Below are 24,862 nucleotides of genomic sequence, written 5' to 3'. Positions count from 1 at the left end.
AAATTCAGCCTAGCTGAGTACTGTTTTTGTCACTCCCCATCTGTATTTACTTTCTTTCTCACAGGCAAAATTGTGCCTGAAGTCCCATGTGCAAAATTCAGGCCTGGGTCTACGCTGGAGATGTATTTTCCAGTCATCTTGTGGTTTGCATATAAGTGTCTCTAAAAAATATTTTCATTTCATACAGACTGGAGGCTCACTCATAGGGCATCAGAGCAAGAAGGCCCCTACTATGAGTAAGAGAATCCTGAGGCTCAGGAGCTTGGCAGGTAGGAAACCTTGCTCCGACTCTCCATGGGGCTGTCAGAGAGGATATGGGCCAGCCCACCTGAGAGATGGAAGAAATGAACTAGAAGTCTTGTTAAGTCCACCATCCACCAAGAACGGTGGATTATCACTGATATAGGCGTGTCCTCCTCTACCAACAGCCAGGGCCTGCTAGGGCTCAGACGAGTGAAAAAACCACAGTGAATAAACGATGCTCTCTAGTAAGACAGCATACATCCTGGGCCTTTAGCTAGGATGTTATACTAAGACTGCCTCCTTCTAGAATGTTCCTCATCATCTGATAACCACACTCAATAACTGTATCACTTGGGCATTTTACCTTCTCTGTGACGATCAGTGGCAGAGAATTTTCTGCACACAACGCATATTCCAATGTCTGAGTTTTAGAAAAACTTGGGATATGAGAAAAAATAAAAATAAATAAAAAACAAATTCTTTCTAGTCCCAGTTTTGTATCAGATATGCCTCCCCCACCAATTATTTAGTCATTCTGAAGCATTAGGCTTCCCTTAGGGAGAAAATCCTATTCAATAAAAGGATACTGCCTAATATCAACCAGTAGAGTTGGTTAATTGGTCAGTTTCTATTAAGTATCATTACCCTTTTTGTCCCTAAAGATGTATCTTCTCAAATATCCATCTTTTGAGTATTTTGCATTTTAGCTGCCTGAAAAATTTCAAAATCTTATCAGAAAATCAAACTGACAAAATGCACAATTAGAAGACTCTGTATTTATCTTTGGGTTGAACAGACCCACCCATTTCAATAACAGAATAGAAAACAAAACAAAACAGTACCAAAAGGAAATGACAAAAACTATGCTTGAATGATGGAATCACAGTGCTAATTTATTCAGCCTTGGTGATCTAAGAATTTCCAGTAACTCACCAGGTAGGCTTCTTTTTTTGCATCCTCTAAAAACACAACCATTCCTGTTTTGTCTAAACACTTAAACACAATGTATTCAATATCCAAGTTTACTCAGAAGAAGGTATTCATACCTCAGATGTCTGCTAATGTCATGAGGAAGAGACATAGAATAGAATCTAATCTCTTAAGTAACAGGACAGTAAACTTCAATGACATTTAACCCCCATAGATAGCTTTTGGGCAATTGCTTGGTGGTCTACAGAATTCATACCATTCTGAGACACATAAAGAAACAGCAATGAGGGGCGCCTGGGTGGCTCAGTGGGTTAAAGCCTCTGTCTTCGGCTCAGGTCATAATCCCAGGGTGTTGGGATCAAGCCCCGTGTTAAGCTCTCTGCTTAGCAGGGAGCCTTCCCCCCCCCCCCCCGCCCCTGCCTGCCTCTCTGCCTACTTGTGATCTCTGTCAAATAAATAAATAAAATCTTAAAAAAAAAAAAAAAGAAACAGCAATGACTGGATTTTCTCTATAGTCACTTGACACACCTGAAATTCCCAGTGATGGGTGTTATATGTAAACAATGAATCATGGAACACTAAATCAAAAACTAATGACATACTGTATGGTGACTAACATAACATAATAACTAATACTAATAAATTTATTGGAACTAATTTCTTCTTTAATGCAGTTACTCTCATGAACATCCCTTGCCAAAAATCTACTAGCCCTTTCTTTAAGGTAAATTATATCCTAAGACTCAAGTGACTCATTTTTATTTGAAATAGCTAGACCATGAAGACAAATATGAATATATATGTATTTAAACATGATTACATATAAAACATGCACACTATTTTAGGTATGTAGGTATATGTGCATGTATATACATACATAAGAATCATTATTATTGAAAATCTGTTAGTATTAAGTTTTATATACAAGTTTAATCATTCTGAGGGCAAATGCAAAACACCTAAAGGTTTTTATTTAATTTATTTAATTTCTATTTAATCAGAAGTTACCGCCAACACTTACCAGTGGGGGTCAATAATATTCTTCGGTATGAAGACTAGCAAACACCATTTTAAAGTAGAAATAGGGCTTCTCTATTTTGTGATTGCATTTTATGTGTTTTATGTGTTTGATTTTTAAAAAAATCTCACATCTGAAAGCTGAGGTTCCTTTTCATGTGCTGCAATTGACAATAAGTGGGGAACATTATACTCATTGGAGAATAAGTACGGATCATCAGTGGAGATTTAAAAAACAAGTGCATGATTTAGGCACTTTTCTAGCTTGCCTGTAAAGATGGTGCCCTGCTTCAAATGAGAACATGCCTCTTGAGCCGACTAAAAGACAGAATCCCCACCATACCTTCATGGGAGCCAGCTGGATGGGTGTGATGCAGGAAGGGTCCACCATGGGCTTTGGCCTATTGGCCGTGTCCGCTAAGAGGCTGTGCCACTGCTGGGGGAGGCCCGTGAACTTCTGTTCTTGCGGATCAAACCCAGTGTGCACCCTGTGTTCAAAGTTGGAGGGACCAGATATTTCAATCTTTTTCTTTTTCTTTCCGAACATGATGCAAACCTGGGAAATGCAAACAGAACAAGAGATCACTGGTTAGATCTCGCTGGCATTAAGACGACAGGAAAAATGATTCCATTGCAGTTCTAGATTTTCAATGATTCCTCTCTGTCTCAGCTGCAAAAGACAAAAGTTGGATTTTCAGGGTGCATAGAGGAGGTATTTCGTTCCTAATCTGTTTTCTCCTTGCCCTTGCCATGTGGAACATAGTTCCCTGTCCCACTGATCTTGGATTTGGCCATGGGACTGCTGTGCAGTCCAGGGTAGAGGGTTTTGAAGGCACTGTGTGTCTCCACTTTCCTCCTTGTGCTTCTGCCATCTGGCAAGAAGACCTGTCTTGTGCATATTCCCTCAGCCTGGATCCTGGAAGGAGAGATGTGTGAAACCGACCCAAATCCAACCTCCAGTCTGGATCCAGGTGCAGATGAGTCACAGGGGACTCGGGGTAAGAAAGCAATGTTTATAATTATGCCACTAAGATTCCAGCCTTGTTATGTGGTATTAGCAAAGCAAAAGCTGACAGGTACACTGGGAGAAGCATCTCAAAGTTTGGCATGCACTTAATATCTGAACACTTTTGGACAAACAGGGGTATAGATGAAAAATGGGGTTAATAATCACAATCACCAATAAGTCAATCAGAGAAAGACAATTATATGATCTCTGATATGAGGGATTTCAGAGGCAGGGCGGGGGGTTGTGGGGAGTAGGGTGGGAAAAAATGAAACGAGATGGGATTGGGAGGGAGACAAACCATAAGAGACCCTTAATCTCATGGAACAAACTGAGGGTTTCTGGGGGGTGGGATGGGGTGGCTGGGTGCTGAACATTGGGGAGGGTATGTGCTATGGTGAGTGCTGCGAATTATGTAAGACTGATGATTCACAGACCTGTACCCCTGAAACAAGTAATATGTTAAATGTTTAAAAAAATCACATTCACCATATACAATTATGATGAGGCTGAAACAAGCAAATGTTTGTAAAACACTCTGAAAGGTACTTGGCACAAAGTTAAGTGCTGCAAATATTAAATAGATCTCTGAACAAATATACAAGAAACCTGAGCGGCAGTGCCTGCAGAGGAGAGAAGAGAGCGTCAAGGACAAGGCAGGGAGGAAGACCACTTTTCAATGGATATTATGTTTAGAACATTGCACAGTGTATTTTGTCTATTTGAAACAATGTGGTTTACCTAATTGAAACATATTCTGTGACCAGGATACCTTCAGGATACCTGTAAAATAGTCACTGTGTGCTTAATGGTACTGAAAACATCTAAGATATCCTGGGTTTGAATCCCAGGCTGGTTCACCTACCTACTATGATCTTGGGTGTAACTGCTTTTCCATCTCTTAGTTTATTGTGAATAGGACAATCATGATCATTTTGGGAATCCTGAAAACCCGGCTTTGTATAAAGGGAGATGGTTTGGTTTCACTGTAGCTTTGCTGGGGAAGCCTTATCTCAGCACTTAGGCTTAAATAGGTGGCTTATCCACTCACACAGCTCCATGTACCTATTCTTCACAGCCTACATCCACTTGCTGTCAATTAATTAGGGATAATGGTGTGCCTGGTGCCTGTTTTCCCTACTAGAGTAGAAGATCCACCAGAGAAGGGATACTGTTAGCTTATTCGTTATGATGTGCCAGTGCCTGGCATACAGAAGGACTCAACAAATATTTGCTGATGGACTAAAATAACAAGCAATGTACATTTATTCATGACTAGCACCTAGGGTAAGAGCTCCATAGATGTTAGCATCTTCCCCTGCTCTTCCCCTCTTCCCCACCCTTTCTCTCTCCCTAGCCTTCATCTTCCATTCAAATGTGTTTCTTCTTGTAACCAGTTATCCTGCTTGGCAAACAGGGTCTTCCTACTGCCTTCAAGCTTTCTCACTGTCCCATTCCATCCTCTACCGATATCTACTAGGTCTGTTGAGCTTCAATAGCAAAATACCCCAAACTGGGAGGTTTTTAAACAATAGTTGGTTCTTTCTCATGGGTCTGGAGACTGGAATCCAAGATCAAGGCTCTGGCAGATTTGGTGTCTAGTGAGAACCTACTTCCCAGATGGCTATCTTTCCCCTAGAACCATGTTGGAAGGGAAGAGGGAGCTCTTGCTGGCCTCTTCTAATAAAGGCACTAATTCCATTCACAAAATTCAACCCTCATGAGCTGGTCATCTCCCGAAGGCCCTACTTCCTAACGCTATCTCTTTGAAGATTAGGAGTTCAACATATGGGTTTTGGAGGACACATTTAGACCACTGGATGGATATGTATTCTCTTGACTAGATTCCTCACAGCTTTAACTCCCCCAGACTCTATCAAAACCCATTTACCCATCCATCCTGGTTGTTACTTTGGACTAATTTGGAAAATGCATCAAGTGATTAAGAAAAATCAATGAACGATAAAGGCTCAAAACACCTTGATAAGTTGTCTCTTTTGGAGAGCATAACATAATTAAAAAAAACTCTTTAAGTGCTTTATAAAAGTGGACTAATAAATATAAGTCAGCTGATTTTAAACATCTGAGGACACCCCAAGCCAAAAACGTAAAGAACAAAAGGAATCCAGCTGTGGTTGACGACCCCTGCAATGGCCTCCCAATGTTTCATGCCTCCCAGTGTCCATACCCCTGGGTGGGTCTCTCCCACATGAATCTAGGCCTGGATATGTAATTTTCTGTGGCCAACGGGACAAAAGAAACCATGACACAAGCATGAAATGATCTTACACATTGGGGCTTGCCCACCTGCTGCTCTTGGAACCAGCAGCCAGCTTGGGAACAAGGCCAGTCCATCCTGCTGAGGATGACACACTTTGGTCCAGCCACCCATCAGCCCAACCAGGAATCGGTCCAGGTAGCAGAGCCACATAGCTGACTAGCAGCTATTTAGGAGGTGAGTCCAGTCAAAACCAGCAGAAGAACCATGCAGGTGAGCTAGGTCCAAAGTGCTGGCCTACAGAATCAGGACACACTAAATTATCTGTTGCTTTAAGTCATTACATAGTGGAGTACATTTTGGCACAGAAATGCTAAGAGCAAAGACTTGCTTATCATCCCCTATCTTGTATCTTCAGATGCCCATCATTTTTCTTCTTCTACTTTAGCTGCTTCAAAGTCACAAGTAATAATGTTCAATCTGGGTCACTACATTAGCTGCTATACAATTCTATTAACTCAGAGGAATCTTAATTGTGATACTACTCTCTGGTTGGATATGGGCCTGTAATATGGCCAGGATATTATGCCAAGTAAGTAAGTGAGTCTACATACCATCTTTCAGTGTTATTTCGTGAAAACAAAAATAATTTGAAAATATAATTTGGTCATATGTTGGCTGAGTCCACCTGTTTTAATAAACTTTATGACCTTTTTTAAAAAAAAACAAGATAGCAATTATCATAGAAAAATCACATGAGATGAAGTGGGGTTTTTTGGTTTTGTTTTGTTTTGTTACATGAATTCACACATGAACAAGCACTGAAAATGCTAGGTCACATATTTTTAGAACCAGAATAGAAATGTTTTACTATTTCCTCCTGACTGTGAATGTCCCAGTGGTTGCCATGCCACTCAAATGAGAATGTAAAAAAGAAAATATCAATGAACGAATACTGTTCTTGTTCTAAAATAAGGCAGTTGTGGAGAAGAAATCTGTGGCTGAATTAATTTTCCTACACTGTACCCTGAGATACAACTATAATATAAATGGTTATAAATACAGCGAGACATATCTAGTAAGATTGAGTTGAAGAGTTACAGAGGAAGAAACCAGAAAGGAAAATGAAAAAGTTCTACATTTTCAAGCAACGTTCCTGTGAAGCTCACACTTGACTAAAAAGAGAGAGACTCTCCATGGTGGATGGAGATATTTCATTAGTAATGGCCATTACTCTGAGAGCAATGAGGAATCTCACAGTCAGGTGAAAGAATCCTGAGGCTTTTTACACCATGAAGCAGAGAGATACAAGGAAGGAGGCCCTCCTAAAACCTAAGATCTGCTTGATAGATGGTCTCCTCTCTCTGAGAGGTTCGTGCTTAGTCTGTCCCTGGCATAGTGCTCAAGGTTCATTGCGTCCACTCGCACTTAAAACTCACAATAACCCGGGGTGCCTGGGTCACTCAGGGGGTTAAAGCCTCTGCCTTCGGCTCAGGTCATGATCTCAGGGTCCTGGGATCGAGCCCCGCATCGGGCTCTCTGCTCAGCAGGGAGCCTACTTCCTCCTCTCTCTGTCTGCCTGCCTCTCTGCCTACATGTGATCTCTATCAAATAAATAAATAAAATATTTTTTTAAAAAACCCCAAAACCTCACAATAACCCTACATTGGCAGTGGGACCGGGAGGGGAATGTTTCAAGACCACTGTCAGGTTCGATCTGCTGGGAGAACTCCCAGCAACTTAGCACACAGTTCCACTCCAGCTGTGATTCATTACAGTGAACGTAGGCAAAGCATAATCGGCAAAGGGAAAAGGCACATGGACAAAGTCTGGGGAAACCAGGCGTAAGCTTCCAGGCGTCCTCTCCAGTGGACTCACACAGGACCTGATTAATTCCTCTAGCCATGAACTGTGACAATACATGAAAAAATGCTATCTACCAAGGAAGCTTTTTGATAGACTCAGTGCCTGAGGATTTTATTCAGTATTAGTCACATAGGTACCCTTTGCCTGGGCCATGCCAAAATTTTAGCCTCCAGAAGAAAAGCAGGGGTTCAGCATAAACGGTATTGTTCGCATAAACAGTTCAGTCACAGTAAATCAGTTTTTATCAGGGAAAGGAGGGAACCCTCCTGGAATCCGAGCTCCCAGATGCCACCCAAGGGCCAATCTTGCAAATCGGCTTTTCTAGGACATGCTCAAGCCTGCTATGTTAACTCTTCTCTGTGCAGGAGGTGTTATCATCATAGCTCCATGGAGAAAACAAAATCTGAGAAGAAATGACAAAGCTGGAAGCTCAGAACCTCCCAACACATGCTTTTAACTACTACACAATTCAATGTTGTCCTGCACTAGCCTTCTTTACCGCATATCCTACCCCTGCCCTTCTTAGGAAACTTGGTCCCCTAGAGATATGCCTGGGTGGGGATGGTGAGCTCAAATAAGGGAACTATGAGATTCTGGAAATCTGGGGATCCCCTTATGTCTCTCCAGAAAGACCCTTTTTCCTGACCAAGCAGGACTTTGTCACTGAGAAGGGGCCAAAGCGCTGCTGGGAGCCAGGACAGCCCCTCACACAGGAATAAAGACCCTTGCTGCTCAGCCTCCACATACAGTAAGGGCACAGAACTCCTCATACTGCTCCTGAGTTCCAACAGACCTACTTCCAGAATGTTGTGGTTGCTACCATTCAGCACAGAAAATTCTGCTAATGGTGTTTATCTTTTAAAAAGATCTATTTATGTGAGAGGATGGGGGCAGAAGAAGAGAGGGAATCTCAAGTAGATTCGCCTCTGAGCGTGGGCCAGATGCAGGGCTCAGTCTCACGACCCTGAGATCATGAACCGGGCCAAAATTGGGTGTCAGAATCTTAGCCAACTGAGCCACCCAGGCGCCCCTGCTACGGGTTTTTAAATTAGGCATTTCCAGACTTTATATCTGCTATTTCCTAATTGCTTTGTTTCACTGTTAAACATACATGTGAACGCTTATCTGCTAGTTTGACTATGCATTAACCAAAGTGTGTTCCTGAGCACACCAGCTCTCTGAAAGGTGAAAACTGTGCAGGATGAAGGGTAGTTCCTTAGTGAAGTACATTTGGGGAAACGATGCGTTATATATATATTCTTTGTGGGACTTCTCTGCTACCGTGTAGTTTCATTCTTAGAGGAAGACTAAACAAATCCCAGAATCCGTATTTCCAAAAGTTTCTTGCAAAATTCAGAGCAAACTGCACTTCTATGATGGACGGTTTTGGCCAGCATGTGTTCTTGCCTGGAAGCTGAGTCGTGGAAGAAACTGAAGGAAATCCAAACTCCCAGACTCCAACGCAACACTCTGGCAGTTTCCCTGTCATCTCAGCCCGTGAGCTGCTTTCAGCAACCTCACAGCTCTCAGCCCCAGCTCAGTGCTGCATGAAGCACATGCCCGGGCTCAAAGCCCTCGTTATGTGGCATCTTGTACCTTACATGACCAGAGATTCAAGGGACTAGTGAGCAAGAGAAGGGCACCTGGGATCCTTGGTGTCAGGCTCCCTGGTGTGGTAACACATCACCTCCCTGGGGACCAGAAAATGCTAAAATAGACTTAATATAGGACTAACTATGCCAGATGCTGTCCTGTCTGTATAAACTCAGGTATCCTCTTCATGGTAAGTTATGTTGTAAGGGCTATTGTTATTCTCACCATACAGATAAAGAAATGGAGTCTCAGTGGGGTTAAGTAGTGCCCAAGTTCACCCAGGTCGGAAGATGCTGAAATGGCATACAAGCCCAAGCAGTCCACATGCTCAGAACAGGCTCATCCATGCTGCTCTACACTTGCTGCCTTGAATACCAGACCGGTCCTCACTTCTACTACGTGGCCTGTCCCGTGGCCCTGGCCTCCTGAGATGGAGCCGTCCTCTCTAAATGCATACTCCAGATTTGCTGAGCTTCTGGAATAGTTAGAATTACTAACTAAGGAGGCATTGGAAGAAGCCCTTTGAAAAATCAGTAGTCATAGTAGGTAACATGAAATGAGTATTTCCTGGAATCAGACATTGTCTAAGCTAAGCAGAACAGCCATTCTCTTAGATTCTCACAACTCTGTGCGGTATTATTTATTTTATAAGGGCAGGGATCGAAACTTTGGGAGGTTAAATCATGGGGTTTCCCATGGTACCAATATTAGCAGTGACAGAAATGGAGAGAAATCCAAGTCTACCTAATTTCAAGACTTGACCCTTAAGGGCCATGTCTGACTGTCTGATTGCAAGGTCCTATTCCATTATCAATATGCAATTTACTGTCATTTAAAGTAAATTTTAGGCAAAACCAATAACTGTGTGTCTGGAACTAGCCTGGGGTGCACAGACAGGCTGGGAGACTCTCCCCAAACCCAGAGTGACATCACAAAGTGGCAGGGAATTTGGAGATAAACAATAAAAGTGCATGCCACCTTACATTACATTATAAGATGTAATAAGCAAAAATAAATGATTGTTTACAAAGAAGCCATTATAAAAAGAAGAGAAAGGCAACAAGAAATTTTGGGAAAACCCAACACTGGAATGGAAACAAAAGATAAGCATAATGTACGTCTTGGCTCATCAGTTAGCAAAGACAAAAATCACAAAATGTAAGGACCACTTACATATACAACCAAAAATAGCTGAAAAAATTATACTGGGAAAGGGAGAGAGGCAGACTATGTAACAAAGCTAAATTCTATCTACACAGCAGAAAATACAGGGATGGAGATACCTAAAATTGTTATAGCTACATACATATATCTTTGGCTCCGTATAAAAAAACTGAGGGGCACCTGGCTGGCTCAGTCTGTAGAGCACACACGGGGCTGTGAGTTCAAATCCCATGTTGGGGATAAAGATTACTTAAAAATAAAATCTTAAAAAAGAAAAAAAAAAAAAAGCCCAAACTGAAGAAATGTCATGGAGGCTTCTGGTAAGCAGAACTTGGGAGTTATCATGGGGGGAGGGGCAGGCAATCATTAGAGTTCTGGAGATTTTTGTAAACCACATGTGGTATATTTCTTTCCTACAATATCTTTGAACCAACAGAAAACACACCCTTGTCAAAATTAACATGTATCCAAATATACTCAAGTAAAATGTTAAAAATCCCTCCTTTGGGTTAATGTTCAGAAAAAGAGATTGATCTACATGGGTAGCTTAGTACACAAGGTGCTCCTAACCAGCTATCCATGAATGACTGAAGAAGTTGCTGGCTCTTGACAAGTATCACAGATGACACCTTGGCTTTCCAAATGGCTCCAGTATACTCAGATTCCTGTCTTGCCTGAGAAGTGGCAGTTCATACAGAAGGAGTGTTTGTTAAGGCATTTTAATCCCAGTTGATTCCTAATCCTGGGCCCTTTTGCCCTTGTTTCTATTGTTCTACATTACTTCCTAAGGGTTTTGAGTGCCAGAAAAGCCTACTTAACTTTGTGGTGGCCATGTTCATTGAAAGTGGCGTGTAGCTTGGGAAAGAAGTTTGTCCTCTGATTTTTGAACTGCACACTTAGATGACGAGCAGATGGAGACATAGAAAGAAGCCACATCTGACATAAACTGGTATCCCCCATTTCTTGCCTCTCTAGGAAGTCTCTTAGCTCATACTGCCTGCGGCTCATGGCATATGCCTTGTATTGGTCAAGCTTCTTCCAAGAAACAGAACCAACAGGATTGACATAGATGTACAGAAGAGGAGATATACTATAGGAATTGGCTAATGTGGTTAAGTTGGCCAAAATGTCCCATGATCTGCTGTCTACAAGCTGGAGAAAGCTCTAGTGTCATTCTATCTGGGTCCATAGGTTTCAGAACCAGGGGCTTATACAATGGAAGTCCCAGTCTGAATCTGAAAACATAAGAACCAGTAGCACCAAGGCCCAAGGGCAGAAGATTGGATGTCTCAGCTCAAGCAGGGGGTGGGGGGTGGGGGCAGAGGGAATTCACCCTCTTCCTTTTGCTTTTTGTTCTGTTTGGGTCCTCAAGGAATTGGATGGCGCCCACCCACCTTGGGGAGGGTCATCTGTTATATTCAGTTTGCCAATTCAAATGCTAATCTCTTCCAGAAACAGCCACACACACACACACACACACACACACACATACATACACCCAGAGTTTACCAGTGATCTCCCTCCATCTACAGAACCTTTCCATCTGCCCAAACTGAAACTGTATGCCATATTACAGTAAGTCCTCCCAGCCCCTGGCAACCACCGTTCTACTTTCTGCCCCCATGAATTGAACTACTTTAGGTACTTGAGGTAAGTGGAATCCTACAGTATTTGAACCTATGTGTCTGGCTTATTTTATTAGCATGTCTTCAAGATTCGTCCACATTGTATCATGTGTCTCAAGTATCTTCAATAATTTTGAATACTCTAGAAAAGCGTTAACTTGTGAACTCGTATCCTCTGGCCCAAAGTCCATTCAAAACCCTTACAAGCATGCCAGCATTTTGGAAAGTACAGATGCTTCCCATTCATAGTCCTATTCCCACTATTCTTACTGAATAGTCAAGCTCTACAAATTAATAAAGAATGGCAAAAACTGTAAAAAATATAAAATTGCCATGGTAATTTTAATAGCTTCTACCATTCCTTATTAAATTGTAGAGCTTGAATATATATATATATATATATGCATTTTTCAAATATATTTCAAAATATATATATTTTCAAGCTGTACAAACATATATGTAACTAGTTAAACTTTGAGCAAGAAAGTTGAAAATGGAATTCATGGTTCCAAAACTGACTTCTTGCTCTAAAAAGATTCAGGAGAATCAAGTGTTAGTGGCAATTTTCAGGGCCAGTAAGCGTGTTTGAGTCAGGTAGAGTTTTCAAACCTACCTGTAAGGTCACTTCATTTCCCACCAAAACAAGAATGTTCCTATAAATTCTTGCCTCATGCTGGTGATATTTAATATTACGTGACAACCTAACTGGTGGAGGGAGGTGATAGTTGACCAAGAATGTGCATAGACTTAATGCTACTGAGCTGGATGCTTAAAAATGGCTAAAAGGGTGAATTTTATGTTACATATTTTACAACAAAGATAAATAAATATAAAAAATAATAGATTATAGTATGAATATGTTCCAGGAGCTTTAATCTGGGAAAGTAGTTAGCAGAGAAGGGTCACGGTGGAGAGGGGATAGAGTAGGGACAAGAGGAGCAGAGTGGCAGCCAATCTATTAGATAATCTTCCATTCACATCTCCCTTCACCATCAAAACGGTATTAGTCTAACCTTTGGCACTGCCAGCTACTTGGAGGTATGCTTCCAAGCCCTACAGCTGAAGTGAGAAGTCAATGGAATGACTGAACTCTTAAGGTTTTGAGCTAGACAGACAGCTGGCTCCTTAAAGAACTCAGAATTAAGTATGGTGCCTTTAATGTACATCTCAAAAGTGATTCTTTCCTTGCTGGTTCCCTCATGAAGAGGATTTTCTTTTCTTAGCCTCAACGCTGTATTGAAGAGCTTGGTAAATGTAATAATGGGTATTTAAAAAAATACCTAGCTGGGTTCTGATAATTTCAGTTTAATGACTAGCCTGTCACTGGCAGAAGAAAGATGGCTGTTTGAGAAGCTGTACTGCAGAGGAGTTGGCACCAATCTATCTCCCTGTTGAGATGCCATTGCTCAGACACACCTCTGTCAGAGCCTCAGGATCAGGCTTTCATTCATGCTGCTTTTAGGTAAAATATAACATGGATCTCACATTTGTGATTCAGAGGAAAATAAAAACAAACTTGGGATGGGGTCAATCTAAAAATAAACTTATTCTCTCAGACAAATTATTACGGCATCTAAAAAGACATAAATGGCATGCTTTCCCTTCCTCAGATTCTTTTCTTACAGTGTCTCCTGGACATCACCCATGGGACAGTCACTATGTTCTGGCAGGGGCTTCTTCCTCCAGAAAAACTTCAGGACACGTTGGGTCGGTACAAAGATGATTCTTGTATCTGGTCCCCACTTTTATTGCACAGACACTTGTGATCCAGCAGCTCCAAACTTCCAGCCTGCATTTCTGACCTCAGCCCTAAGCCAATGGAATCTGCCTTCTCAACAGCTGGAGCCCCTTTCTTCTCTTGGGGATTGGACTCTGGATTCTAGTTTCTATCCTTTGCATTTGAACTCAGCCCCCATACTGGACTCTTTGCTTCTTATCTGTCCTTCTCTACTATAGGACTCTCTTAGGCACATCCTACTGATTTGAGTTGTTTGAATTTCACCTATTTGCTGGCTCCTTCTCATCTAAGCTTCCTGATTCCATCCTGACTCTGGATTTAGTTATATTTCTCAGTTCCAGGCACCCAACTCCACACTGTCCAGACCATCAACATCGTGAGACCACTCTGGTCCAACACAGCTCTCCATCTTGGCTTCAACTCATCCGTCTCATATTTCTGCCACCCAACATACAGGACTGACAAAAGGAGTCCTTTGAGGAAAACATTAAATTCTAATCATTATTATAGTGTCCAGAATGATAAAGTAATGCTAAAACAGTAGCAAGAAGACTGTAATAGTTTATAGAATAGCATCAACAGAGTAGCCACTCAAAAATTGCAGAAAAATATGTAAACATTATGGTCAGAAGCTACTTTTTCACCATGGTCTTATCTCATACCATGAGTTTACTCATTCTTTATGCTGATGATATCAAACATCAAGACATAGCCCCAGCTCCTCTCCTAAGTTCCTGACTTATGCATCCAAATTCCCTCTTGGATTCTTTCCACTTTGACATCTCCAAAACTCAAGTCACAAACTTCCTATTTGTTAAACTGGTGCCTTCTCTAGATAACTCAATCCTAGTATACAGTACCACATGTATCAAATTGTGGAAGCTAATTCTGGGAATCTACTTTGACTTCCCCTACATCCTCTACAACCAGTCATCACCAATTTCTGCTCATTCTGCTCCCCAAATGTCCACTACATCTGTACATCTCTCTAAATTCTCACTGCTTTAGTTTCCTACTGCTGCTGTTATAAAATGAGAGAGCTTAGCAGCTTAGACAACACAAATTCATTATCTTACAATTCTTGATGTCAAAAAGTCTAAAATGAGTCCCAGTGGGTGAAAGTCAAGGCATCAGCAGAGCTGTATCCTCTTCTAGAGGCTCTAAGGGAGAATCTATTTCTTTGCCTTTTCCAGCTCCCAGAGACCACCTGCAACCCTTGGCTTTTAACTCTTTCCTCCATATTCAAAGCCAGCAATATTGTCTCTCTCTCTGACTGTTCTTTCCTCCACCTAACTCTCTTCTTCTGCTCTGTTCTCCCACTTTTAAGGACCCTTGTGAGTAACTGGGCCCATCTGGGTAATCTCCTTACCTTAAGGTCATTTTTTTTTTTTTAAGCATCCATAATTCCACCTGTAGCCCTAATTCCTCTTTGCAATGTCACCTAACATATTCACAGGTTTCAGGAATTAGCCCTTGGACATTACTTTGAAACATTACATTCCCAGGAAATTGCAAAGATAATAGAGAGAGGTTCCCTGTACCCTTCACTCCATTTCCACCCCTAGTCATGTAATTATTATATGATACCCAAATCAGGAATTTGACATTGGTGCAGTGTGCACGTAATAGAACAATATTGTATCACCCATATAGATTCATGAAACCACTAGTACAATCAAGATGCAGACCTGTTCCATCACTACAAACATCTCCTTCTTGCTCTCCCTTTTATAGTCACCTCTATCCCTTCACCCTTGTCAACCACTAATGTTTTCCTTGTCCATTAATTTGTAATGTTGAGGCTCTTCTATAAATGGCATTATAGAGTGTGTGACCATTTGAGCCCCATTTGGGCTCTTTTTGCTATCAGCATAATGAGATCTATCCAAATTATTCTGAGTATCAATAGTTCCTCTTTATTTCTGAGTAGTATTCCATGATATGGCACACCCCAGTGTGTTCAGCCATTTACTCTTAAGGGATTACTTGGTTGTTTCCAGTTTGGGGCTATCATAAATAAGGCTGGTATAAAAAACAGTGCTCAGGTTTTTTATGGTCCAAAGACTTACTCATTTTTTGTATTGATCATTTGTTGAAATGACAATATTTTGGATTAGTTAAAATATATCAAGATCACTTTTGTTTTATGTTTTAAAATAAGGCTACTCGAACATTTAAAATTAAATGTGGACCTTGCATCATATATTTTCCTTTTCCATTTTTTTTTTTTTTAAAGTAGCTTCTGGGCCCAGGATAGAGTCTAAATTGGGATTTGAACTCACAACTCTGAGATCAAGACCTGGGCTGAGATGCTTAGAGTCAGATCCAAGAGTCAGATGCTTAACTGACTGAGCCACCAGGAGCCCCTTGCACATATTTCTACTGAACAGCACTGTGATAGAGTAACTTTGAGGAGAGTAACTATGTGGCTACTTGTGATATAGATACTGATGAAGAATGTTTAAGTAAGACAAGACTATGGATGAGGAAGAAAGTGTAGGTCTTGCAAAGTTGAGACACAGCATTCCAACAGAAGGAACACCAAGGATAATGGCTCCAAGAGAGAAAAGGACTTGCCTTTTTAAGAAATGGAAGCAGTCCATAGGGCCTAAGCTGTACAGATCTAAGGGGAGAATGGAACAGCTCACCATTTTTAGACAGAAAACTGAGGGCAACAGGTAAAAAGTATTCCAAAATGACTCTCTAGGCAGAGTTTCCCAAATAGATACTGGCCCAAACATTAATCCTAGCAATGCCACTGATGTCTGTTTGCTTACAAATTATTGGGAATTATGAGTAGATTAGTTTATCAATTAGCTTCTATTGTAGTAAAAAACCACCTAAAGGTTAGTGACTTAACCATTTATTCAGCTCCCGATATGGGGTTGGTAATTGGGGCTGAACTCAGATAGGTGGTTCTTTGGATCTTGGCTGTGCTGGCTCAAGTGTTCTGTAGTCAGCTGTGGGTTGGCTGGAGACTGACTCACCAAGGATGGCCACGTGGACCCTAATCTGTCAGCAGGACAGCATGGGTATGCTGTAGTGATGTCAGAGTTAGAAGGGACAGAAGTGAAGCCTTTTGAGACCGAGGCAAGAAACAGGCGCGTGACTGGTTCCACTATATTCTATAACCGATGCAAGACCTGAGTCCAGTCCAGACTCAAGGCACCGGGAAACAGAGTCCACCTCTTCAAGAAAGGAGCTGCAAAGTCACATTACAAAGGGTGTGTGGTCACAGGAAGAGGCAGTGAAAGAGGACCAGGTCTAGAATCTATCACAATTAGTAACTGGGTGCTGGAAAATGTTTAAGAGTTGGCTCTGGGAAGGGGGCAAACAATCCGTGATTGCAATGTTTTGTCAGTTTCGGTGGTGCAAATATTCCCAACCGTGGTTGATTTCAAGCTACCAATGTGACACCGCTGAACAAGGAATTTTTAAAAGAGGCACACAATTGGCATCTTTTATGAAAATAAGCCCATGTAAGCAAGCTCCAGCATAAATCTGGGAGTTGGCAGTGGAATGCTCCAATTTCTGGCACTGGCCTATTCAGGAAAGCACACCAAGATGCCTACCCTCTCTTACAGAGGCTGCTGCAGCAAGACACGTGTCCCGACAACAGATATAAAGGCCTCTACATTCCCATGTTGGATATAAAGATTTTAGAAGTCTCTGCCACAAAAATGAGGAGATACATGGTAGCTGGTTCACCATCTAATTCTCAAACTTCCCAGGTGACTGAAAATAGGATTGTGTTTGCACATATACATGTGCTGGCTATCAAAATCAGATCTTCTATAAATCACACTTGGAAGCACTGTCAACTTTAACAACATTAAAGACTGCTTTATTCCCTTCAGTCTCCAAGCTGATAAAATTTGATGCATTGGAATTTTACACTAAGCCAAAGAAACTTAATAACCTTAAGTAACCTTAATTATGCTTTATTTAGTTTGGTCCATATGGGCCACATCAACACTTCCCTAATTTTGCTTTTTCTCATCTGAGGGTCATATGTTGACACCATCTCCTGGTGAGAATATGGGCTTCACCTAGGCAAAGCAACAGGCCTGGTCTTATTTCCAAAAGTTAGTTATTATTATTCTAATAATAATATTCAAGTATTTGTCGAGCTCCCTGCTCAGTGGGAGCCTGCTTCTCCCTCTTCCACTCCCCCTGCCTATGTTCCCTCTCTTGCTGTTTTCTCTGTCAGATAAATAAATAAAATCTTTTAAAAAATATTCAAATATTTGGGGCACCTGGGTGGCTCAGTGGGTTAAGCCACTGCCTTCGGCTCAGGTCATGATCTCAGGGTCCTGGGATCGAGTCCTGCATCGGGCTCTCTGCTCAGCAGGGAGCCTGCTTCCCTCTCTCTCTCTGCCTGCCTCTCTGTCTACTTGTGATCTCTCTCTGTCAAATAAATAAATAAAATCTTTAAAACAAAATTCAAATATCTGAAAACCTCATAGAGCACTTGCTTGAGGCTATGGGAAGTGCAAGTTGGCAAGTTGCCCGCTTCTAAAGCCTGGGATCATATAGATTTACAAATAGGGTATTGGATGTAAGAAACTCTTTCCTGTTGGAAAATATGGGTCAAAACATCAAGAAGGGTTTTCGATGGTATGAGTAAAGAATAGAGCCTCCTTCATAAATATACAAACCTGTAGAATTTCAGACAGGCTCTTAAAAATTTAAGCAGTTGGGTGTTATCGGGAACTAATGAATCGTTGAACTGTACATCAAAAACTAATGATGTACTATATGTTGGCTAACTGGACATAATAAAAATTTTTTTTTAAATTAAGCAATTGGAATTATTGACTATTGTTCTGTCTTCAAACCACCCAAAACTCTGAACATGAACTATATCCCTGATGGTGTGTCAGCTTTAAACTAAAGTTTCCATCCATAGAAACCCCTGCCCTGAGGTGTAACTGTTAGCTTCTGGCTCTCCTCCCCACATTTGCATCTTCATGACCGCAAGCATGCCAAAGGGGAGGGGCAGGAATGGGCTTGGTGCAGGCAGCCCAAGTCAGACCAGCTGAGGGGTCCAATAATAGCAGCAAAAACAAGAACTAGCTTGTGGGAGCTTAACTCCCTTCCAAACCTAAAGATGCTCGTTCCTACTATCAGACCATTCCAGAGTATCTCACGTAATGCCTGTCACCTGTGGCTCTCACACCCCAAAGAGGCCAAGGACAATGCTGGGAACAGGGATAAAGGGAACCAGTGTTCTAAAGACTTTCAGAATTATACAACGATGAGGCAAAAATGATGCAAGCAAACGGTACAGCAAACGGACTGTGTGTACATGAGATGTGATCGGCATTCCGAGCTGACTAAATTGGTTACCAAGCAAGATTTTCTTGCCTTTCCCTTCTTTCTTGCCACAGTCCTCACTTCCTCTTTTGACAACCACCTTACTGAGCACCTGCCAAAGGTCAGGCACTGTTCTGGGTGCTGAAGACTCAATAGGGAGATGAAGATCTCTGCGACCCTAAGGGGCTCATCTCTCTCCCATCAGGAGAGAAAAACAACGAACACAGGTAACTTACTTAGTGTCGTAGAGGGTGATAAGACCAGGAGAGGAGACAGAAAGGCAGGGAAGGGGAGATAGTGAGTGATGGAAGAGGGGAGTAGAAATGCTCAATTGTGTGGTCATGGAAGAGAAGGGCTCCCTAGGAAGGTGCTATTTGGGCAAATATCTGAAGGCAGTAAAGGATGTAAACCAGAGGACTCTCTAGTATGAAGCAAACCAAATAAATGCACAGGCCTGGGTAGATGCACATGCCTGGTGTCATCCTGAAATAGCAAGGTGGCTAGTGATTTGGAGAACGGTGAGCAAGGGGACAGAGAGACATGAGGACAGAGACGAAGGAGAATTCAGAGAGCAGACAGCAGGTCTTCAGATGTGGTCCCCAGACCTGCAGCCTCAGCAACAATGGCTAGTTTGTCAATAATGCAAATTTTGGCACCCCATGCCAGTCCCACTGGGCCAGCAACTCTGGAGGGGTGGGGTCCACAGATCTGTGTTTGATCAAGCCCTCTGGATGATATTCTGAGGCACACTCAAGTTTGAGAAGCAGTGACATAAGGCATCAGCTGCCCCTGTAGGACTTTGGTTTGTGGTTGTGTGTGTGTGCCTGTGTTTTCTGCTGAGTGGGATAGGAGGTGATCTGAATGTGGGGTGACTTGACTTGAAGAAGTACCTGATTTGGGTTATGATGTGATTATCTTACTGTAAGTTTTCCAAGCATATTCATTTTCCTAGACCATGAATGACAACGTGGTGGGGAGAGGGTCATGTAGGACCTGCCTCTGTAGCATGGCCTCCTTGGGCCTCCCTTTTGCCTCTGCGAACAGTAGCTGGTCCTGGAAGAGAGGATGCCCATCCTATACCAATACACTGCAACAAAAGCCTGGGTTTATCTGCAGATGTCCTTCCCTGTGACAGCTGAGTCACTGTAGCAGAGAAGTTTTTCTTTCCATGGTAGTTTGAGATTTAGCATAGTTTGATTTCTGCCTGATGAGGAACAATTTGTTGACTCACAGAAAAATATTGGCAGTGGAGTGTACCATGCCCTGGGTATTAAGAGCAACCATATTTCTTACTGTAATCACTCCTTGGTCATTCCTTTTTAAGATAACATGGCGGGGATAGTCCATGTGATTTTGGGGATGCCGGTATGGAATGACTGTACTATAGAGAAGAGCACCTTAAATGTTAAGAACCACCACCAAATGCCTTATAATGTGCGTGGATGTCGCAAGGTCCCCCTTCTGTAGCGTGGAACTCACTCTAGAAAGTGTGCGCCCAGCTTGGGACTGCAGGCCCTCAACTCCCTTTGTAGTCAGGTATTGTTATGTGATTTGGCCCAGCCAATGGAATAGGTGTAGAAGTCAAGTCAGTCAGATCCATTTCAGGGCTTTCAAGTTGGCTGGAGGCAGGGAGAGATGAAGTGCAAGAAGGTGGTAAATCTGAAGACACATGGAGACCTGGGTCCCTGGACCGTTGCATGGAAGAGACCCACCTGCGACCAGAAGCACCTGCATTGCCCTTCAAGCCAGAGAGAAATAAAACTCTCACAGATGAGCTAAGCTTCACTGTTCTAACAGCAAGCATGACGCTAACATATGCGTCATTTTTTTTTTCCTGATATCAACACTATGCTGTCAGGGAATAGCATTAGCCTCTTATCAAACAGGGAAGAGCTGAGAATTAGAACAAATTCACTGCCTCAGGTCACAGGGCTAGCTGGTGGCACGTATAGGGCCCATGTTAAACTCTTCTGGCTTTTAACGTATGGTTTTACATTAAATTTAGGGAGTCAAAGAGGGACACACAACTTCAAAGTAGTAGGGCCCCAGCATGGTTCAGTCTGTTGAGCATTCTGCTCTTAATTTCAGCTTGGGGTCATGATCTCAGGACAGAGCCCCACATCAGGCTCCCTGTCCAGTGTGGAGTCTCCTTGTCCCTCTGCCTGTGCCCCTCTCTCTCCTAAATAAATGAATAAATAAAATCTTTCTTAAAAAATGCAAAATAGTAGCAATGGTGATGATGGGCTACAGTGCCAAGCTTCAGTAGGAAAAGCCCAAAGAAGATGACCACTGCCATTGTTAATAAAATCATTGTCTGTTTTAGAAGATGGACTCTTTTGTGATGCTTGACAGTGGATGGAAGTTTTGCATCTTTAAACACATTAATTAATAAAGGCAAAACTACTGCAGTGGTAAAATCCGTGGTGGTCTGGAGCAATGTTCTGTTTTCACCAAACCTTGACTTTAATCTAGACATTTTGTGTTCCTATGAAGCAGTTCCACAAGGCAATGGCTAGTAACCCTGTAAAATAACCTCGAGGAAGGAAATATTGCCAGAATAGTAACTCCTAATTTCTGCATCTTGAAACTGTGTCTAAATGTACTTAATGTGAAGTTTCTAGAGAGGGTTATTTAAATAGCATTGTCATTTTCCTCTCTGTTATGCATAATAATAACCTTTTGAAATTCAGATCTTTGAAAAAATGCCAGAATGCATTTTCCTCTCAAACTGAATGCTACTGTTTAATTTGGGGAGGTTTGTTGCAGAGAATGGTGAGATTTCTGTCTCTTTTAAAATGGAAAATGGGTTTATCCATTCCTACTTTCTATACTGTCAGAATCATGAAATACATAGACCTCAGCAAAGATTGCCCTTCCCTTTGAAAAGATAAGGCAAAAAACTGAAAGGAACTAAGAATATAAACTTCCAGTTATAAAACAAATAAGTCATGGGGACAAAAAGTATAGCAATGAGAATAGAGTAATATTATAATAACGTCATGTGGTGACAGACTGACCATGGCGAGCTCTGAGTAATGTACAGACTTGTCAGATCACTATGTTGTGCACCTGGAACTAATAGAGCACTGTAGGTCAACTACACTTTAATAATAATTTTTTTTAAAAAGATGCTATATTGGGGTGCCTGCGTGGCTCAGGTCACCAACACCAGGTCCTGGGATCGAGCCCCACATCGGGCTCCCAGCTCAGCGGGGAGTCTGCCTCTCCTCCTGTGTATGCTCTCTCTGTCTCTGTCTCTCTCTCTCTCCCAAATGAATAAATAAAATCTTACCAAAAAATGATTCTTAAAAAAAAAAAAAAAGATGCTATATAAACTCAAGTTCAACAACAACAAAAAGGGAAAGAAACAAAGAAAAGAAAATGTAAGGCAGGGCTTCAATCTGGAGCCCATGTCCAGGATTTTTATGAGCTCTGGAGTAGAGATACAGTACTCAGATCACCACTGAGAAGGGGAATCCTTTTTAAGATTTTATTTTTTTGAGAGAGAGGGAGGGAACACATGCGAATGTGTACAAGCAGAGGGTTGGAGCAAGTCACAGGGAGAAGCAGACTCCCTACTGAGCAGGGCACCCCAAGGATACTGGGGCTCCATCCCAGGACCCTGGCATCATGACCTGAGCTGAAGACAGAAGCTTAACCAACTAAACCAGCCAAGTGCCCAACAGGGACAGTTTTAAACTCTTTCCTCCAGATAAGAGAGGAGCTCTTTGAATGAAAAGAGCATATAATGTTACTGCTTTACATGTCTACTTTTCCCACACACAACTGGCTGTCATGACCTACTTGCTCAGGAGTCCCAAACTGGAAGGCACTCATGTAGCCATCAACAGTAGCATGCATAAATTGTCCTGAGCTCCTACAGAGGAATGCTATAGGCCAAGAGAAGGAACTATAGAGTCATACTTAAAGAATGTCACCAACATAATGCTTACTGAGAAAAGCCAGACACAAATGAATGCGTACTTAATCCTATAATAGGAGGCTTTACAAATAATAAGTGAGACACAGGCAGATAAGTCCCTGCCATCAAGGTTATACTATATGATGGAAAGAGCCCCAGAAAACATGTCAGAACTCTGAGACTCAATGATCTCACATGAGCAAGGCTTGAAAACAAGAGCCTTTAGATCCTAACCAGGGTACAATGCTTTAATCCAAACAGAAAGCAACTAAGCATTTCCCCTTATCTCTCCAAAGGGTTCAGTGCACTGACATGCTCTTTTCTACGTGAACAAAGTGATCACAAGAGATTCCTCAACCTCCAATAGTTTCCTACAGTAGATCAGACCTCCAATGATCTCATCCAGCTTTAAAATTCTATGATTCTTTGATGCTTTGGGAATTTGGACTCGAAAATTAACAAGGTGTATATAAAAACATGGTTAGAAAATGGTAATATTATACTATATGTCTATACAGAAACCACCATTTTGGCCAGATAATGGAACTTTGCTGGGTATTCTTTGAATATCATGGACAATCATTTCATTTTTTCAAAAGAGCCAAGGGAGTATTTGTTGTTGCTGTTGTTTTTAATTATTTTCTCACACTCTTCTATAGTTACCCTACTGTATCCTTGGCAGATGAAAGGCAATAGTCATGCTTGGGTGATAGTTTATTGTTTTCAAAAAATGGTTCATAGCCTACAGCTTCAAGTACGTGTCATAGCCCCATAAATACAAGGCCAAAGGATATTAAAAATCAGAAAAATATTCACTGAGACAAAGCCTTGACCCATAAATGTCAAATTATTTTCCTAAAAAGCAGTCTCCAAAAAATGGGCACAGGGAGGCATAACTTGGCAGTTAATGTGTGGGGCGTAGAGGAACAATTGGGTAATCATCTTTGGGTATCTGCTACTCAAAAGCCGAATTATTTTATAAGACAGCAAATGTGGCCCACAGTTAGCTGTAAGCACAACCGCCTACCCAAGTAACCTCAATTTCTGCCTGAATGTAAATCCCCCATGGCTGGAAGAATAATACAATGTTGCATTAACAGATATGCCTTCAGCAGGATGGCATAGCTTGGGGGTTGAGGCATTTACTCTTTCTCCCTTGCCCTTGATTATGAACAGGAAAAATGGTCAGGATTAGGTGGAGAGTGAAAGAATAGACCAGCAAAAAGGCAATTGGCTCCTTGGAAAGTGACCCCATGAACTTTACTACAGCATAACACTGAGAGTTAGAACATTTCGTACATTGTCATTAGTGTCTCCCTCCAATCAATAACCAAAACTACCTTTTAGAAGCTGCATTAGCTGTTTCTGGACATGAGGGTACCATTTCCCTGATGAAGTAATTATCTCCATCCTATTGGGAAAATTGATTAAGCTACTTTCAATTTTGTTAGTTCCATCTGGGGTTGCTGCATCCAAGGCACAGTTCCCTAAATGCAGAGATGAAAAGGAATGTGCATTTACATAATGGGCACTGTACTGGAGAAGGACCCCCCCCCCCCGTGGGGGGTCCTTCCTGCAGCCAGCACAGACTCCTCCAGTGGCGTGTCAGTGCCCAGCAGCTATAGCATACTCAAGAGAGTTCCTTTCTTTGGACTGCAGCATCATAAGAGAAAACTTTTAAAATTTAAGTAAATTTAAAAGCATCATAAGAGAAAACTTTTAAAATTTTATTTATTTATTTTTCATGTAATCTCTACACCCAGCATGCAGCTCAAATTCACTACCCTGAGATCAAGAGCTGCACGCTCTTCTAACTGAGCCAGCCAGGTGCTCAAGAGATATTGTTAATGTATGACAGAATACAAAATCCAACTTGGTGCTCATGGTGGAAATCAGTGGAAATTTCTATAAGAAAAGCCATTTGGTATCAATTTGGTTATAAATGTAATTATACATGTTGTAAAACATGTACAACATATCTTTTAAGACATACACAAAAAATATTCAAATGGAAGGCCATATCCATGTTTTAGAAGTAAAAAGTGATTTGGTTATTATATTTATTTAAGTATATTTAGGATGGTTTCTCCTGAACTCAGATTACTATTATATTTACACCCCATTTTAATTTTTTATATATTTATCTCTATACGTGGCATTATTAAATATATAATTAGTGTCCTTTTAGAAATATTTCAGAGAAACTCAGTTTTCTTTCTTTACT

General features: G+C 41.5%; 1 protein-coding gene across 3 annotated transcripts in view; it reads right to left on the bottom strand.

Moving 5' to 3' along the window:
- The window catches only part of PAK5 (p21 (RAC1) activated kinase 5), a 295,772-nt gene that overhangs the window by 101,580 nt on the left and 169,330 nt on the right, over positions 1-24,862 (bottom strand). For all 3 annotated transcript variants that reach the window (XM_082744403.1, XM_082744402.1, XM_082744404.1), the window contains one exon: positions 2,534-2,746. In XM_082744403.1, coding sequence (XP_082600529.1) covers positions 2,534-2,737 — 204 coding nt within the window. In that variant the 5' untranslated portion in view covers positions 2,738-2,746. The remainder of the gene's footprint in view (positions 1-2,533; positions 2,747-24,862) is intronic.

This window comes from Mustela nivalis, assembly GCF_964662115.1.
Source record: "Mustela nivalis genome assembly, chromosome: 8".
Lineage (NCBI taxonomy): Eukaryota > Metazoa > Chordata > Mammalia > Carnivora > Mustelidae > Mustela > Mustela nivalis.
The sequence above is the reverse complement of the archived record's forward strand: the minus strand, read 5'-3'. Positions and strand labels throughout refer to the sequence as shown.